Source organism: Peromyscus californicus, unplaced genomic scaffold, assembly GCF_007827085.1.
Source record: "Peromyscus californicus insignis strain IS unplaced genomic scaffold, ASM782708v3 Scaffold_197__1_contigs__length_63312, whole genome shotgun sequence".
Taxonomy (NCBI): domain Eukaryota; kingdom Metazoa; phylum Chordata; class Mammalia; order Rodentia; family Cricetidae; genus Peromyscus; species Peromyscus californicus.
The window spans coordinates 9,841-30,303 of NW_026294488.1; the positions used below are offsets into that span (position 1 = coordinate 9,841).

The following is a 20,463-nucleotide window of genomic DNA, read 5'->3' on the forward strand; positions in this document are numbered from 1 at the left end:
AACAAATGTTTGGTCCTCAGAATAAACTAAATAATTTAACATGCAATAAAAAGAAAACCAAAAGAGATGCCAATATATCATTTTCATTTATTAATAGGATTTATCATTCAATTTCCCCTACTTTGCATAATCTTTCAATGAAAATATGTTTACAATCTGAAAAGATGCTATTTTATTGATTTAATATTACAACTAATTCTATTTGAGCATCAGTGAGACCTCTGTGTTGGAAATGTATTTCTTGTACAAGTCTGTAATGTTATGTTGATCACCATATGAAGTTGGACAAAAGTAGACCCCACAAAATATATCTCACTGCTATTTCATTATCTGGCATCTCTGGATAATCATCTTAGAAGACAATACTTTGGGATGAAGTGCCAAATTCATAAAAGATGAGGACAAGAAGATGCATGTATACATATTCATAGCACATTAATTTTATTGTGAAATATACAGTTGATTACTGACTCACTTAAATTATTGCATCTCTTCCAGATAAATAAAAATGTTTCTTTGGATACATATATGAAGTATTTAATGATTTTCATATTCTCTATTGAGCATTTTAAAATTAACATCATTAAAATGTATTTGTAAGTAAATTGGTTGCAACAACTCTGGGGTTGGTCCCAGATTTTGTTACCAAAACTTGAGTTTTGCAAATCTGAGGAAAAGTGTACTGACTCCTTGAGAGTCAGAAAACACCTTGAGCTGCTTACAAAAACTCTGACAGCTGGAACTAAAAGGAGACAGTTCAGCCCTGGAGGGAAAGGTATCCTGAACACTTCAAGCTGCTCAGAATAGGTCTGCCCTGAAGATGTCCTAGACACCTGGAGCTATTTAGCACAGCTCTGATGGTTGGGACTGCAAGGAGATAGTTCAGCCCTGGAGGGATGTTTTTTCTCATTTCTCAGAAAAGGCAGGCCTGGAACTACTTCAGCAGTAAAATTTATCCTGACTGTTCAGGAAAGTCAGGCTATACCTGGTATGATGGGAGATGGTCTCCCTGCAGGATAAAGCAATCCTGCTACTCTTGTGGAGAGCCACTACAGCAGAATTTCCACTCAGGCCCCACTTCCGAGGGCTTCCTAGCAAAGTTCTGCTTCTTCTGACTAAGAAATTGCAAAATTGTAGCCATCTTCTCCAGCTCAGGAGAAAAATGTTACTTTTAAGCTCTCTCTTGCTCTGTCAACTGACAGACATCTCAGCAAGGATCTTCTGTTCAGCCCCCCACCTTGCTCAATCTACTATGTGATATCTCAGTAAGGTTCTTCTTTGCACCAGTGAATGAAGGTCTTCACAACCAAAACTCTTTTGAGAACATGATTTATTTGAGAAGGATGAATACAGAAAGTAGCTGCCTCTACCAGGGTGGAGAGAACAGCTCACAACTGACAAGGCAGGACAGTTGCAAAGGATGTCCTGGGGGCAGAGTCAACCCATGATGGGTTAGTTGTTTCTTTATTTGTTTGTTTTTTCTGCACAGGTATTAGCCAGTTTTGTGGGTGAGGTACAAAGATGGTCTCAATTTCAGGGTCAAACTGTGTTTATTTCACTATCCTTTCTTGGCTTTTTGATACTACCTCTAAGACCAGGGCTCATTTCTTTTACTGACTCTGATTCTAGGAACCAAGAGTGTTATTTTGGCACCAGATTCAGAGTCAGGACATATATTCTCAGTTCTGGGTTTGGGGATGAAGTGTTCATTTCTCTGGCTCAGATCTCAAACATAGGCTGTAATTCTTTTCCTGGTAATGAGCCCTAGGGCCAGGATTTTACTGTCCTATCTGTGATTGATTGGTTTCACAAGTCAGTTCACCAGGGTCAGAGATGGCTCTGATTTGATCCAAACTGTGTTTCTTTCACAAGCTTTATCGGAGCCATCTTTTCCTTGTTCTGGGCTCCAGGGTCAAGGTGGGTTTCTTTAGCTAGTTTTATCGCCTACATTCCCCCCTTTTTTGTTTAGAAATAAGCCACTGGGAGTTGCAAAGGGTAATAAGCAGCTGGGATTTGGAAATGGTAATAAGGAATTAGGAGTTAGAAAGTGTAAATAAGCAGCTTGGGGCTGGAAAAGAGGGGTTATCATTATGCTCTTTCCTACTGATTTGGGGCATCAAGGTTCTTGGAACAATCTTGATCTTCCTTCTCAGGTTGTAAACAGGTTCAGCAGATCTGCCTTTGTCAATAGGAACCAGTAATCCTGTAATATTAAGTGACTCAGAGTTCAGTTAGAAATATTTTGGATCTGTTGTTGAAGAAACTTAACCAAGATGTTTATGAGGCAGTGTGCAATTAGTATGGCTAGGCAAAAGAAGAAAAGAGGGATTAAGAAAGGCAGAATCCATTTCCATATCTGACTGTTAGTGCTCCACTGTCTGGGGGCATCAAGCTGTTTTTTGTTTGAAGATTCATCTGGTGTTGTTGGATCTGATCTTTCATTATCCCTGTTTGACATAAAAGCAACACTCTTCCACAAGAAATAGACAAAGACCACCTCTTTCTGCTGTTAATAAATCTAATTCTCTCTGATTTTGTAATACTACAGTGGCCAGTGAGTTTATCAGTTCCTGAAGAGTAAGGATGGTCTGAACTTCTCACTGGAAATCTTGGATGAATTATGAGGAAAGCTGATGGTAAATATCTAGGGGAGTAGTCAGTCCTGCTATTCCAGTGGCTATGCCTGCACTTATGCCCAGGGCTGATAGAAAGAGTATTATTTGAATGGCTCATTTGTCATGCCTTGATGCTATGAACTTGATGGTGGGAATTGGCAAGGGCTCTTTACCAGGTACCACCTCTAATTTACAAAACAGTAATACCAGGGTACAAGTCCCAGACCACTTAGCAGGTAAACAGTGATAAACATGAGTACCACAGAGAATAGAGGCATTGTGAATGTTTGAACATAGGGGCTGGGTGTTAGTACCAAAGGTAATAGTATTATTGCAGTCTGCAGAATCCAGAGTACACAAAAACGTATTCCTGAGGACTTAGAGCACTCTGTAATGCAAAAGAGAGGAATGCAAGAGAGATAAGTGGTAGTAGAGACATTTGGCTTGAAGCAATTATCAAATGTTAAGGTGAGAGTATCTAATAGAATAATGGGTGAGGCCACAAATGGTGAATGAGTGTTTGACCCTGGAGGGACACATAACCAACATTCTCCAAAGCTGTCAGGCTGAGCATCATTGTGCAATTGATATACGGTAGTTAGGATCCAAAAAAAGAGATAGTGTGTCAAGGAGTTTGAATAAGCATCCTCAAATAGGGCTGACATTTGGGATGTGAGAGGGTTTGAGGAACTTTGAACCACTTCTACTGTTTCTATTCCTAGGGGTTGAGAAAGCAGCATGTATACCCTCTGTATTTTGATTGTTAACAATGGCGTCTACTATGGGATATCTCAGCAAGGATCTTCTGTTCATCTCCCCATGGCTCAATCCACTACGTGACATCCCAGCATAGTTTTTCTGTGTACCAGTGAATGAAGATCTTCACATTCAAAATTCTTTTGAGATTTATTTGAGAAGGAAGATTCCAGGAGAGTATCTGCCTCTATCAGAATGGAAAGAACAGCTCACAACTGACCAGGCAGGGTGGTTTATATAGGAAATCCTGGGGACAGAGTCAACCTGTGATTGGTTAGTTTTGTTTTTTTTTTTCTTGCCCAGGGATTGGCCAGTTATGTGGGCTAGGGACAGAGATGGCCCTGATTTCAGGGCCAAACTGTATTTTTTTCCACTGGCCTTTCTTGGCTTTTTGACACTAGCTCTAAGATCAGGGCTCATTTCTTTTACTGACTCTGATTCTAGGGACCAAGAGTGTTATTTTGGCACTAGATTCAGAGTCAGGGCCTATTTGTTTGGTTCATTTTTCTGGCTAAGGTCCCAAACATAGGCTGTGTTTCTTTCCCTGGTCCTGGGTCCTAGTGCAAAAATTCTACTGTCCTGCTCTCTGATTGGTTGGTTTCAAAAGTCAGTTTACCAGGGGCAGAGATGGCTCCGATTTGAACCAAACAGTGTTTCTTTCACTGACCATATCTGAGCCATCTTTTGGTAGTTCTGGGCTCCAGGATCAGGGTGGGTTTCTTTAGCCAACCCTATTCCCCTACAGTTATGACAAAACAACAGTCAATGATAGTACATCATCTACCCTTAGAATTGTACTCAAGAGACTGACACATAAGGATAATGAATTCTAACGTATCCCTGGCTAAAGACTGACATTCAAGCCAGGCTAGATAACAAACATTTCAAGCACATTTGTGAATATTAAATATTAAACATACAACCATGAATATAAAATATTAAAAAAACAACCATGAACAAAAATCCATCACCCTTTCACAGACATCCTTACTTGAAAGTGTGATCACATACTGCCTGAGAGTTAAATAAAAATGAACCACTTAGATGATAGCCATCACATTCTATACAAGGCAGCAGATAAATACCTCTGAATAAGTGAAAGTGCAAAAGAATATGAACAAATGCCACAGAAGGAATATAAGGACCACAAAGTAAACTTTACTAATTGAATTTAGCACACATATCCCACACTTCAATATCTTTCTCACATGTTGCAAAATAGAAGCCACACCTCTGAATAAGTGAAAGTGCAAAAGAAGATGAAAAACACCACAGAAGGAATATAAGGACCACAAAATAAACTTTACTAATTAAATTTTCCACACATACCCCCACACTTCAATAACTTTCTCACATGTTGCAAAATAGAAGCCACAATGGGATCTTCACATCAGTCTTTGGTGAACCTGGTTATTAATTTATTTACTTCAAATCTACAATGAAAAAGACTGAAAACAAGGTTTTTTTCCTTGAAATTGAAAACAACTGTGATGTCTAAAGTCTTAACCAAATTGTTTACATAAATGGGGTTTTCTTTCATATGAGTACATATCTATTTCCTGACATGAAGATGATATAAAAAGCTTTAAAATATTGACAGGGATAGAGACATGGCAAAGACTTTAACCCAAGTTCATTCCCTGGACCAAGATCATGTTTTGGATGACTTCCAGTAATTCTTGCAATAAGAAGCTCCAATGGTATAACCTTCTGGGGAACTAAAATGCACGTACATGTACCCAGAGGAAGACACTCACACATAGCATAATTAAAATAAAAACAAATATTTAAACTAATTTTCAATCATGAATGTTTTCTATTATAATTCTGGTAACATGGGTTTTGAAGCATCTAAATGATTACAGAAATTTTCTCCATAATGACTTGGTCCATTTAAGAAAAAATAAGCATGCAGTCTTGAAGTTGGAGGAATCTATCATTTTCAGTCAGTGACATCATTTGAGAAGATTTAGGAAAGGTACCGTGCTGGAAGAATTCTGTTGTTAGGGTTGTCCTGAGCATTTATATCAGCACACCATTTCTAATTTACACTTTCTGCTTTATACTGCAGGGCAAGAATGTGAATTCTTAGCTTCCTGCTTTAGCTGTCATGTCTGACACTTGTTTCCATGCTCCTTTTATGGGGTACTTGTACTGCTCTGGAACCAAGGGCCAAATTAAAACCTTTTCTAAGTTCACTTAGATATGGTCTATTATCAAAGCAACAGAAAAGCAATGATACACATCTGTGAAAATTTACACCAGAATTCATTATTTCATGTATTTGAAGAGAAGTATGAAATCTAAACGGGTTACATTATCATTTAACTTTATAGGTCTTTTGTCCATATTTTTTTTAGAGCTGAGGATCGAACCCAGGGACTTGTGCCTGCTAGGCAAGTGCTCCACCACTGAGCTGCATCCCTAATCCCTCTTTTGTCCATATTATTTGACAGGTGTAAATGAAATAAAGAGATATTATAATGCTTGAACATATTATTGACACATTTTAATTTTTTTCCAAAATAATTAATCTTGTGTAATTGAATGTAAGTATATTGGAAGAAGATCATACCAATTCATATATATTCAGATTTCCTTTGATGTGAGTTCTTTTAAGATCCTCAAAGTCTAATGTATATTCAAAGGCTTTAAGATACCAATTACACACTAAAATTTTACAGTTACAGGTTTGCTCTGTGTTGTGACTAGGCATTACCACATTGATTATATTCATAGGATTTCTCCCCAATATGTTTTCTTTAATACACTTCAAGATGACTGGGCTGTACAAAGGCATTACCACACTGTTTATATTCATAAGGTTTCCCTCAATTATGAATTCTTTCATGCAATTGAAGAGCACTATGACAAACAAAGGCTTTCCCACACTGATTACATTCATAGGGTTTCTCTCCAGTATGTGTTCTTTCATGCCTTTGAAGAACAGTGTTTTGGGTAAAGGCTTTACCACACTGATTACATTTATAGGGCATCTCTCCTGTATGTGTACTTCTATGTACTTGAAGGTTATGGGGCTGAGCAAAAGGCTCTATCACATTGATTAAATTCATAGGGTTTCTCTCCAGTAGGTGTTCTTTTATGCCTTTGAAGATCACTATAACATGCAAAAGCTTTGCCACATTGTTTTCATTCATAGGGCTTTTCTCCTTTATGTGTTCTTTCATGCAATTGAAGAGCATTGTGATGAATATAGGCTTTACCACACTGATTACATTAATAGGGTTTCTCTCCAGTATGTTTTCTTTTATGTACTTGAAGATGACTGGACTGTGCAAAGGTTTTACCACATTGTTTACATTCATAGGGTTTCTCTCCAGTATGTGTTCTTTCATGCCTTTGAAGAGTATTGTTTTGAGCAAAGGCTTTACCACACTGATTACATTCATATGGTTTCTCTCCAGTATGTGTTCTTTCATGCAATCGAAGAACACTATTACAAGCAAAGGCCTTCCCACACTGATGACATTCATAGGGTTTCTCTCCAGTATGTGTTCTTTTATGTACTTGAAGATTGTGGGGCTGTGTAAAGGCTTTACCACATTGATTACATTCATAGGGTTTCTCTCCAGTATGTGTCCTTTTATGTACTTGAAGATGACTGGACTGTACAAAAGCTTTACCACATTGTTTACATTCATAGGGTTTTTCTCCTGTGTGTGTCCTTTCATGCAATTGAAGAGCACTGTGTCGTGCAAAGGCTTTACCACACTGATTACATTCATAGTGTTTCTCTCCAGTATGTGTTCTTTTATGTACTTGAAGATGACTGGGCTGTGTAAAGGTTTTATCACATTGATTACATTCATAGGGTTTCTCTCCCAGATGTGTTATTTTATGCAATTGAAGAACTTTCCAATGAGCAAAGTCTTTTGCACATTCATTATATCCATAAGGTTTTTTAACAGTATGTGTAGTTTCATGCCTTTGAAGATGATTGTGTTGTGTAAATGTTTTACCACATTGATAATATTCATTGGATTTCTCTCCAGTATGTGTTTTTTCATGCCTTTGAGGAAGACTACATGCAAAGGCTTTATCACTCTCAGTATATTCATGTGATTTCTTTCTAGTATGACTTTTTTCATGCCTGCAAGAATAATTGAAAAATTTAAAATCTTTACCACATTCATTACATTGTTGAGTCTTTATATTTGCATGAATTAATTTTACAATTGGTCTAAATATATACAGAACTGAGATCTTAACGTTTTAGCATATTGTTTACACTCAAGTTGTTCCCCTGCATTAAGGATGGCTTTGCATATTTGAACATGCCTGTCATGATAAGAGCCTTTATGACCTGGCTCATGTTTATGGCATCATTTTTCTCTGAGATTTTTCACATATTTGAAGAGAACTGGGAGAATTTGGACATTTACCTCACTTATTCCATTGATAAATTTTCCTATACTGTGAGTCATGCTACATGTTCAAATTTAACCAGGACAAACAGCAGCATGTACAGAGACAGTCCTAGTACCCAAAGGGCTTTTCTGTGGTGTATTTGTTGATCTATTCTTAATGAACCTGGAAAACCAATTGTTTATAAACTTGAATCACATTCAACAAGTTTACTCAACATGGGACTACTACATATCTTCTATGCTCTGAAATTGAGAGATGGACATTGTTTCTTCCCATATCTTTATGTTCATAGAACTGGTATCCAGAGTGATATATGATACAACTATTAAAGAAAGAATAAAAATAAGAACATTTCCACATTTCATTTACAGTTGGACTTTCTGTTCCTCATCAATATGTGGTTTAGGGAATAATGTTTCTCTACAATGATTCCCCTCTCCCCTTAACTCTTGACTCTATCTACCCATTTAACTTAAATTAGAAAAGACAGAACACCTATATGAGTAAATATTCTATGGACTATTTGCTTATTACAAGGTTGTGTATATATTCTTATCACATATTCAATGAGTATATCTTTTGTAATATGAAAACTATGAAACTTAATGGATGGTCAGTTGTACAGCATAGCTTTGATGAAGCTATTATTCAAATGGTGATTTCTGCTAAGGCATTGTTCTTTTCTTCCTTCTTAAAAGAATGACTTGCAAACATAATTCACTTAACTACCATTGAGGTACATGTGTTTATGAGCATTTAATTATCATAGATGCACTTTAAACTGTGATTATTTACACTGTTTCATTTCACTAAAGCTTCCAGATAAATTATATGTATCTACAGGCCCATTTCTATCAGCTTTTACATGAAAATTACCTTCCATGTTTTTGAGAACTTTGACAATGTTCTTCAACTTCAAGATCATCCCAATTGTAGCCTAAAATAAAGGACAAGAAAAATGTATGAAATATTACAGGAAACTGAAAAATTAACATTACTATCTTCTGTGATCCTTAGAAACAAATCTGATTTATTCATTTCATTCTTCCTCATTCTCAATCAGAATTGCAGAAGAGCATCAATAACCAAGAAACAGTTGTACCCTTATTTAAAATGTGAAGGAAAATTTATAGTATTACCTATAGCTATGAGGTTCATATAGGTCTCCACCATCACTTCTTTGTAAAGATTCTTCTGTGAAGGATCCATCAATGCCCACTCTTCCTGAGTGATGTCGATATGCACATCATTATAGGTCACTGCATTCTAAAATATGTCATACATAAATATGCCATCCATGTGAATAAAACAAAAGGCATGATACATCATTGTAAACGTATGCTTCTTTGACAAATAGCCACATAATTCTGGTGACTGCTACACATATTCTATAACTCAGACATTACTGTGAAGTCATCAAGTTACTTCACAAAGAAACTGAATAGGAGATTTACATCTATTATTTCTGAAATGCTTTGAATTGAATATCATCATGCAAGAGAAATGTCTATTAACAGAGATAGAGAAACAAGCAAACACTTCAACAGTACTGAGCACACATTAGAGAAATTACATGAACCATTACTAACTACAAAGAAGATTTGTAAGCTGGGTTTAATGACTCATGCCTTTAATCCCAGAACTTGGAAGGTAGAGGAAGTTTTGTGTGCTTCTGAGTTGAAAGTTAGCCTAGTCTATGTAGTCAGTTATAGGACAGCAAGAAGTAAATATTAAAGACCCATCTGTACTGTAAACTTCCAACAAATAAATAAAAAGATAAGATGAACTCAGAGATTGTTTTACTGAAGTTCCTACAAAGAGTTAAGCATTCACTCTAGTTCTGTATTCATCTTCCAGAAATTTGAATTACTCCAGTTTAAACTGTACTTTAATAAATCTTACTAAAAGGAACTGTGCATTTAAGCAGTTACAAATAGAAAGATGATAATATTAGAAATATCAATTTTGTTCATAAATAATCAATACAGGGAAGAAGAAAAGGCTCAGAAGTTAAGAGCTCTTACTGTTCTTGTATATAGAGGGGTTCAGTTGCCAGTACTTATAAGGGGAATCACACAACTGTTCATTATTCCAAGCTTGTGGGTTCTAAGACTCTCTTGGGTCTACTGTGAGGACCAGGCGTTCATGTGGTGGATATCCGTTTACACAGAAAAACAAATCATATTCATTAATAAACATCAAAACAAATACAACAAGAAAAAGAATGCCACACACTTGTAATCTAATGACTCAGAAGGCCCAGGCACTATTACTGTCATGAATACTACATTCTAGAAGTGAATGATATCCTTGGCAAATTTCAACATTCAAGATGGTGGGTAAAGCTCAGCAAAACAACATATGCTTGACATGTACAAAAACATATACTCTAGGCCTATCACACAAAATATGTATAAAAAAATCCTTGGATGTTGGCCAATCTTTAATCTCAGTATGTGGAGAAAGAGTCAGGTGAATCTCTGAGTTGGCGGCCAACCTTGTCTACAGAGCTACATTTAGAATAGTCAGGGCTACTCAGACAAAGTTTGTCTTCAGGAACAAAAATAAAAACTACAGAATTAAAAAAATCAGGGTAGCAAAAATGGCTTAGCATTGAATATCAGTTCCTTTAGTTGTATCTTATCTGATTTAGTGACACTATATATACTGGTGGTGAAGTTATGACAGCACAAGAAGGAAGCTCCGTGATTCATTTCAACTGCAACTTAGTAGAAACAGAAAAGGAAATGGGTTGAGGCTATCACAACCACCAATGAGATATTTCATCCAGAGAGATTCCTCATACTAAAGGTTCCAATGGCAACCCAAAGAAAGTCATCAAGGAGAGACACATGTTCACATTCCTCATCCTATCTGGGAACTTTTCATTCAGTTGATTAGATCCTGACCCAGGTCACTATAGCCTCAGGGTCATCCATAAAAAAAGAGCATTTAGTCACTTCAATGATGCTCATAGTCTGCAAAAGCCCCTACACTGTTCAAATACCCAAAATCTCTTTCAACACTCATAACCAATTCTTGACTGTGTCATTTTATAAAAACAAAGAACACGTTAAATCTTTCCAACATACAAATGGCACAGAAAACCCATTCTCATTTCAAAGAGGAATTGAGACATAGTGAGGGAAGACAAAGAGAAGACTGAAACCCAGCAGGACAACAATCAAATCTAGTTCTGTGTCAGACACATGCTTCAGTTTCAAAGGGCTTAGATTTCTACGTCCCCAGAACTTGCCATTCATCTCTCTCTTTGCAGCTAGTTCTCCATGAAAGATGTCTCATAGCTTAAGTAGCAAACCTCTTATGGTCTCAAACTACAATCAAGATGATAGAAGTCCTTAAAAAGAAAATGAATAAGTCTCAAGTAAATTTATGAAAGCACAAATAAAGTGTTGGAGTAAACAAACAACCTAAATAAAGCCAATAAAAAATAAACAAATAGTTGAAGGAAACAAATAAAACTGTTTAAGACCTCAAATGGAAATAGAAACAGTAAAGAAAACAGAAACTGAGGCTATTCCAGAAATGAAAAATACAGGACCAAAAATAGGAAATACAGAGGCAAGTTTCACCAATAAAATAGAGAAATGGAAGAAAGAATATCAGGCACTAAAGATACAATAGAAAAAATGGACACATCAGTCAAAGAAAATGTTCGATATAAAACTTTCTTGACACAAAACAACCAGGTAATCTGGGACATCATGTTTCAGGGACTATGTGGGTCCAGCTCCTCAATAGTCTTATCCCAGGGTCCAGGAAGAATCTATAGCCAGTGGGTAACTTAATCTTTGATGACAGGAAATGAATCTATGTATACAAAACTTTTCATTCCATACACTTTGTTCTTCTGAGTCAATTTTTGTCTGTACTGCTTCTATTCTGCTCTCTCATCTAGCATCTTTCTGGCCTGATTTATATCTACATTTATGTGCTGTCACCTCTAAATTCTATCTTAATTCTCTCATCTAACTTCTGCCCCATCCAGGTTCTCATTCACCTAGTTCTTTTATATATTAGCTCCTTTCCCATCTCTTTCATCTTGTTCTTCCCCAACTGGTTCTTCCTCACCTTCCATCTTATTCCTCTATTACTCCTTTCTAGCCCTTCAATCCAGTTCTTTCACATTTCAGTTCATTCCTCTCCAGTTCTTAAACATCTAGTTCTTCTATTCTCTGTTCTCTTCTCTGTCTCATCCCACTCTGGAAATAAAACTGTCCTTTTATCCCTTTGACCCTTGTCTCTCCAAGATATTGCTGCTCCTGCTGTTTCTGACAAGTGTGCTCAGACACTAGACAACTTGGCTTGGCAACTTCCATCACAGCTAGATGTCCCTTAAGTAGGAAACCTTCAGTTCTGAGTTAATTGTGAAGGGTGGATCTAAAACTAGATCCACTAAAACTTAGAAAGGAGAAAGTTAAACTTAATCAGCACATCCACCTGGTCTCCTCAAACAGATACTCTGGATGCTTAAGTCTGTTCTTAGAAAGTACAGAGCTATCCTGATAAGATGCTTTTGTGCTTCTGGGGATGGTCCTGGCTGGATTCTGCTAATGATGATAATGACAGAGGGCCTAAAATTCAGGATGCTGGCTAAATTGCTGCACAGAAAGTTATCTAAATATTCCTTTAGTAGAGAGAAAATTGTACCTAGTGAATAGTGAAAAAACTGCAAGAGCACATGATAAATTCATAGCAGGAAACAGCTAATAATAAAAGACAATATTAACAAGACTCCTTGAGCCTCAGCCTGATCTTGTTCCAGGTATTAGCCTGACATAATCAGCTGAAATCCTGCCTCATATATTTTGAAGGCTTGCAGCAATTATGCCAAGATCAAACCTATGAATGATAAAAATAGAGGAAAGAGATAAAACCCAGCTCCAATGTTCTCTAAATACTTTTTTTTTTAATTTTTTTTTTGGTTTTTTTCGAGACAGGGTTTCTCTGTGTAGCTTTGCGCCTCTCCTGGAACTCACTTGGTAGCCCAGGCTGGCCTCGAACTCACAGAGATCCGCCTGGCTCTGCCTCCCGAGTGCTGGGATTAAAGGCGTGCGCCACCACCGCCCGGCCGTGCGCCACCACCGCCCGGCTCTAAATACTTTTAATAAAATTGTCTTAAAATTTTTTTTCCTAATTTAAAGAAGGTGTTGATGAAGGTATAAAGAAGCATTCAAAACACCAAATAGATTGGGCCAGAAGAAAAAGTCCACTTGTCACATAATATAACCAAATCACTAATCATACAGAACAAAGAAAAAATTTTAAAAGCTGAAAAAAAAAAAAACCAAAAACGAGTAGCCTATAAAGGAAGACCTATGAGAATTACACCTCCCTTGTCAGTGGAGATTCTAAAATTCCTAAGGCCTTAGACACATGTAATGCAGGCTCTAAGTAACCACAGAAGCCATCCCAGATTACTATATCTAGAAAATTTTCAATCATTGTAAATGAAGAAAGTAAGATATTTCATAATAAAGTCAAATTTAAACAACATCTTTGTACAAATCCAGCCTTACAGGAGGTTTTTAGAAGAAAATACCCAACCTAAGGAAGATAACTACACACATGAAAACACAGTAAATAAATAATATCACATAAGCAAAATCAAAAGAAGAGAAACACACAACATTAACACAAACACAAACTAACATACTCTCATACACATACCATCATCATCATAAGTAACAACAACAAAAACAACCAATTAAAAGGTATAAATAATAATTATTCCTGATATCTCTCAATATCTAATGGCTCAGTTCCTCAGTGAAGACACAGATTAACAGTATAGATTCACAAACAATCCATCCTTCCACTGCATAAAAGAAACACTTCAGCATCAAAGATGGATTACTAAAAGGTAAAGGCTGGGAAAAAAAACATATTTAAAGAAATTGAAACTAAAGAACAGGCTAGTGTACCCATTTATTATGTACCAAAATAGACTTCACACAAAAATTCATCAAAAGCGGTGTGGATAAATACTCCTTAGTCATCAAATATGACATTTCAACTATTAATATCTATGCCCCAAACACAAGGTGACCCACTTTTGTTAAAGAAATACTTCTACAAATTAAATGACACATTGACTCTCACACAGTTTTTGATAGTGGTAGACTACAATACCCACCCTTACCAATGGACAGATCATCCAGACAAAAACCAAATGGAGAAATATTGGAGATTATAGATTTTATAAACCAAATGAATCTTACATACTACAGAACATTCTACCCAAAGAAAAAGAATACACCTTCTTTTCAGTACGACATGGAATTTTTCCATAGTTGATGACACATTTGGACATAATTCAAGTCTCAACAGGTGCAAGAAAATTGAAATAACTCCTTGCATTTTATCAGACTACCATGGATTACAGGTGGATTAAAAAAATAAAGAGAAAGCTTAAAAATTTATAAAAACTAGCCGGGCGGTGATGGCGCAGGCCTTTAATCCCAGCACTCGGGAGGCAGAGCCAGGCGGATCTCTGTGAGTTCGAGGCCAGCCTGGGCTACCAAGTGAGTTCCAGGAAAAGGCGCAAAGCTACACAGAGAAACCCTGTCTCGAAAAACAAAACAAAAAAAACAAAAAAAAAATTTATAAAAACTGAACAACACTCTACTGAAGAAAATGGGTCAAGACAGAAATAAAGAATGAAATTAAAAAGTATAGAATTCAATAAAAATAATTACACAAGCTATCCAAATTTAGAGGACACAATGAAATTGATAATGAGGAAACTGTATAGAACTGAGTTTCTCCATAAAAAAAGAAAAATACTTCACACTAGCAACTTAACAGCACACATGAAAGTACAAGAACAAAAAGAATAAGTATACCCGAGGAGTAGACATGAAGAAAGTATCAAATAAGTGTTAAAATTAACCATATAGAAAGAAAGAAAAATACAAGGATTCAATGAAACACGGAATTGGTTCTTTGAGGAAATCAATAAGACGGACAAACACTTATCCAAACTACCTAAGAGAAAATTAGTCCTAATTAATAAAATCAAAAGTGAAAGGGAGCCCATAACAACAGACAATGGGGAAAGCCAGGGACTAGTTCAAGGGCTGCAAATGATCGGGACAGGTGACACTCCTTGAAGAACTCTTTTAGCTCCACAGATATTTGAGATAGGCAACACAAGAGCTGGGTTGATGCACAGGACCTGTGAACTTGTGCAGCCCCACCTTGTTGCCTCTCTGGGCCAAGCCAACAGATCACCTACTAAACACATCCTCTCCCTGAGGATGGAAATTCCTCCAGTCCTCTCATAACAAGCACAGCAAGCTCCAGATGTACCACCAGGCAAGTCCCTTTCAGACACACTCATAGAACATGCTCTAAGACATTCCCCATCTCTGGATATGCCCTTCCAGACATTATTTTTAGCCTCATGCAGAGGAACTGGAACTCCTATGAGGACTTCAGTTTTAAAGAAAGAGGAAGAAGCTGGGGGATGGTGGCACTTGCCTTTAATTCCAGCACTTGGGAGGCTGAGGCAGGTGGATATCTGTGAGTTTAAAGCCTGCCTGGTGTAGAGAGAGTGAGATCCAGGAAAGACACAAAGCTACACAGAGAAACCCTGTCTCAGAAAAAAGGCAGAATGGAGAGTGTGTGGCCACTAAACCGGAGAGCTGCTCTAAGATCAAGGCCAGTGCAGACAGAAGGACAGCTCATCCACTGCATCCATAGGCTGTGGAAGAGGAGAACTGGACCTCCAGAGCAGGAATAATACAGGAGCTAGGAACCCAAAGCCAAATCTGGCAAGGTAGACAGACCCAGAGCCCTTCAAAGAGATCTCAGCTGAAGGAGAAAACATGGCCAGCACACATACTAACTTAGAAGGTTTGGGTGGACCTAATGAAACCCTCTCCCTAGACCAAATACTACTGGAAACTAATGACTGTTGAGGGGGGGGGATTTTTTCCCCAAGGATAATTCCCCTAGTTGGTTATTCAAAAAAAAAGTGGTCTGCCATGGAATCATATAAAGAGAAGAAATACCCAGTGAACTCAGTATCTCATATATATTTACGTGCATATATATATATATATATATATATATATATATATATATATATATGCAATAGTAATAGCAAAAGATAAACAACTAATTTAATACAGAGTAAGTGAGGGTATGTAGCAGACTTTCTTTTGAGCAACCAACCTGCTCCCAAATCATGGCTCAGAGACTTTTTATTAGTTATGAATGTTTCCTATTGGGCTGGAGAGATGGCTCAGAGTTTAAGAGCACTGGCTGCTCTTCCAGATCCTGAGTTCAATTCCCAGCAACCACATGGTGGCTCACAATCATCTATTATGGCATCTGGTGCCCTCCTCTGGCCTGCAGGCAAACATGAAGGCAGAACACTGCATGCATAATACATGAATTATAAAAAAGAACGAATGAATGTTTCCTGTCACACGGATTATGACACAATATGTGTATTCTGTCCTATCTACCCACCCAAAACATGCACACCTGAGAAATCTCTGCAGATCAGAAATTCCCTTTGTCCCCTGGAAATAAACTTTACCATATCACACTATTGTGGCTGATGGTAGCAGAAAAATAGAAGCATTCAAATCACATATTGCTGAAAGATGATCCACATCACCATCTTTACTACCAGTTTCTAAATCATTTGTAACATTTGTAAGACAAACGAGAAAATGGAGTGCAATGTTCAGAACTTCTAGAAACTGGAATTTTCCAATATGTTTTCCTACTACACACAAAAGGCTTGCCTGTGTGTGCAACTAGACAGTGATATTTCAAGCATAATATTCTCCTTCAGAGTCTCCTCATACCCAGGAAATCCATACACCGGGAGTCTCAGAAGACAAGGAGTACTGCTCATATCACTACATGGATGAGCAGAACCACAGTCTGGCTCATGGACCATCCAAGTCCCAGCAGAAATGACAGCTCAGCAGACCTGTTCTGAACATGCTACACTCACCATGGCATGGCTTATGGATTTCGTTACAGCTCCCTAGAGCAGAAGCAGAGGAGAATCCTGGGAAGAACCTGGAAGCTACATCCTGCTGATGCTTCTGATATTTAACCCTCCCTGGAGTCCCTCATCAGCTAGCACAACTCAGCGAGGCTGCAGGACATTAACAGTTTCCCTACCAGACGAGAAGAGATCAAAGGACTCAGAGAGAAAAAAATCCTTCCAGGTAGTTCCTTCCACACTATGGTTGGATAGGACACCAGGGGATTTGGTAGTTTAGCAAAATCCTCCAATCTCCCAGAGCATTTCCTGTCCCTCTTCCAAGGCTCAGGGTCCTATGTGTGCACATTCCATTACACACTCAATGTCCAGTGCAGACAACCTTTTGCTTCATAGCTAGGAAGTCCTGCAACCAAACACAGGAAAAATTCAACCAGGAACTTGTTAAACAAAAAGAGGCAATGGATTAGAAAACAATGAAGGGTCTATGGGAGGGGTTGGAGGCAGGGCAGTGATAGATAATTATGTAAATATAATCTCAATTAATTCTGTTAAAAAGTTGAAACAGGCTTTATGGCCATGTGCTCCAATGACTAGTGATTTGTATTAAAGCACACCAAGTACTACTCACACCATTTCTCTTGGGGTATACTTTTTAAACCGGGAAAACACAGTCATGTTAGACCGGGACACACCATTTTTATCCAATTCTACTACTTAGGTTCAACTGGTGTAACTACTCTAATTTGGTTTCACAAACATTCAGTTCTTTATCCATACTGCTGATTGCCTGGGCATGGACCCAAGAAATGGCCAGTCAGAACATTTATTGATTCTGTAACATTGATTACTGCACTACTCACTACTAAGGACAACTACTATCACAGCAGGAAAGTTTTCACTCATTCTTGCTCATTCCTCTTTCTGCTCTGACTACACCTGCTTGACAGCTGGTCAGTGAACTCAATTCTTACACAAACCCTACTTCATTTGTAAATTCACAATAAAATCTAAAAAAGTTGGAGGATACTCATTCACTGGTCTATTTTTCCTTCCCACCGACCAGTCAAGGCCCAACCTGGAAGGAGTTGCAGGACTGTCTTAACAGCACTGGGAGACAGAGACAGGATTAAGTGTCCAAAGCAATCTCAATTATATAATGTAAGGCAAGCCTGAACTACAGGAGATATTGACCTGAACCAATGGTTCACAACCTTTCTAATGCTGTGACTCTTTAATATAGTTTCTCATGATGTGGTGACACCCAAACTAAAAAATTATTTTCACTGTTACTTCCTAACTGTATTTTTGTTCCTATTATGAATTATAATATAAATATCTGCACTTCCTGACAGTCTTTGGCCAGTCCTGTGATAGGGTCATTTGATCCCTTAAAGGGATCCATGACCTCCAAAGTTGAGAAGCATTGATATAAATAAATTCATAAACAAACATTAGGTAAAAATATTTAAACTGGGAAAAACAGAAAAAAACTATTAGTAATGCACTAAAAGAAAATGAATATTAAAAATAATACTGATAATTGATGTTTTAAAATGATAAAAACTATTGAAAGCATATGTGGCTATACTGACTTTGAAATGAAGTAGGCACCTCCATGGTACAGTGAATATCATTAATATGAGACTGTATGATTTTGTCCCATGTAAAATGTTAGCCACTGACTGCTATAAGCTAACAGAAAATGGCCTGGATCTCAGTCCTCTCAGCTGACTTAACTGTGTCAACCAGAATTGAATATATCTGCATAGGAGAGTTCCCTAATTGGAAACTGAATACTTAGTACTTCAAGCTATCCTTCATAAACTGTACACCAGCTAATAGTGTGTGACTTCATTCACATGGAAGGAATTAATACATGCAGGGAAATTACAGAGAAAGTCACTCACCACACCCCATCAACCCTTCTTTGTAATGGAGACCCTGCAGCTTACTGCACTCTACTTGAGTCTGTGATCAATCTATTGCCTAGTCTAATGCCCCCTGCTGTGTACTCAGTGTCCCATTCCCCTGCCTGCAGGCCCCACCCCTGTCTGCAGGCCAATTCCACTCTTCCTCCTCTTCTGGTCTGAAGGAAGAAGCCATTTTCCACACACATTTCCTTTCCCTGTTGTGCAGTGAACAATTCACTATGTGACTCAAACTGGTAATTTTAGAACTCTGTGGTGGTGCAGACATGTAAAACAAAATTTAGGGTGATGAGTCAGGAGATAATAAAGACAATGCTCTGTGGGACTACAGACAGGGTTCAAGTCTACCTCAACCAATGTAGGAGACCTTGACTTAAAACTGCTTTTCAAAAAGACTGGAAATGCCTCTGTTCTAAAATTAATATAACTCCATGGCATACCAGGACTTAATGTTGGTTGTAACCCTGTAATGGTCTCTTGAGGTGCATGGTAGAGGCCAGTTTTTCAATGGAAGGATGGGCCTTTCTACTGGTTGTAAACCAGGGTTGTCTCCCATGTTATGGAATATAGCTGGTTAACCTTGGGAGAAAAACATTTACATCTTATCATACTAAGGTCTAACAAGCATGGTTAGCATACTACTTATCTTTGGGGTATTTGTGATGCAGCCCTATCTTACCTAAATTCTACTTTGTGACTTAATGTCCCCTGAGAACTGTAAAGACCACATACCATCAATTTTGCTACCATCAATTCTACTCTTCTACATCACAGTTTAGCACGGGAGTGCAACTTTACACAGGAAATACTGTTTACAAGCTCCTAAAATTAATTCCGGTTGGATTCTAATTCTTAATGTTAAATATTCAAAGTGTAGAACTTCTGGAAGATAATGGAGAAACCAGGCCTCTTTGACTTTGGAAATCTGTGTTCCGTAGAAACAATACACGTGTGGTGCCAGCATTTCGCATTTATGTCAAAAAGGACATTTCAAAGCATAGTACTGCTCCCAATGCTTTTCACAGATGCAGCCAGCAGAGTGAATTTATTCAGTGGCAGCCAGCCGGCCTCAAGAATTGCAAAGACTATGCAAAACCATGCAGGACAACAAATATCTACACTGGAGCATGCAGGATGAGTGGGACCATGCTGGACAATGCATGACGAGGCAAGAATAAGCTGAACTCTACATTTGACCACTTGCTCCCACCCAGCAAGAAGAGGACCCAACACACTGACTCCCATGACTCAAAGGAGCATTCCTTTGAGTCCAGGGATGGCAGCCCCTCACTCACCATGTTGTGGTTTTCCAGCTTGGCCATGCTCTCTGCTCCGTTTCCTGCAGCAACACTCGAGCTGCACAGCAAACAAAACTAATGGAGACAGATTCTCTTCAAAGCCAATACTGAGGCAGGTAGCTGGAAGGACACTGCACAACTTCTGACTGGCAGGTAGCCTGGGGAGCCTAATTGTCTAGTGGGGCCTGACTGACTAGAGCATCCCCCACATTGTTACATTATGCTTAAAGACACAGCACAAACATTCCTTATCCTACCTTCCACCCTAGGCCCAGACTTTTTCTGAACCAGCAGAGATTTGCATTTCAATAGCACTTGCCCCTGGCTCCAATAGCCAACTATGTGATCTTCCTGCTCTCCATAGGCACTTCCTCTTCATTCTCATGGACACAATGTGGCTAGCTAGCTTGTGCAGCCCACTCTACTGTGTGAGGAGGAGTGATTTCCTGCCATTCATATGGAAGGGCACCCAGAACATTTACAAC

At 38.1% G+C, this 20,463-nt stretch overlaps 1 protein-coding gene across 1 annotated transcript; it reads right to left on the bottom strand.

Moving 5' to 3' along the window:
- Positions 1-6,595: 6,595 nt before the first annotated feature.
- Positions 6,596-20,002, bottom strand: LOC128113912 (zinc finger protein 844-like; the record flags this gene model as incomplete). Its single annotated transcript, XM_052743781.1, has 4 exons — positions 19,976-20,002; positions 8,900-9,026; positions 7,318-7,482; positions 6,596-6,729 (listed from the first exon to the last, which is right to left on the bottom strand). Coding segments are annotated over exons 1-4 (453 nt in total), but the record flags the coding sequence as incomplete, so codon positions are not given.
- Between the last annotated feature and the right edge of the window lie 461 nt (positions 20,003-20,463).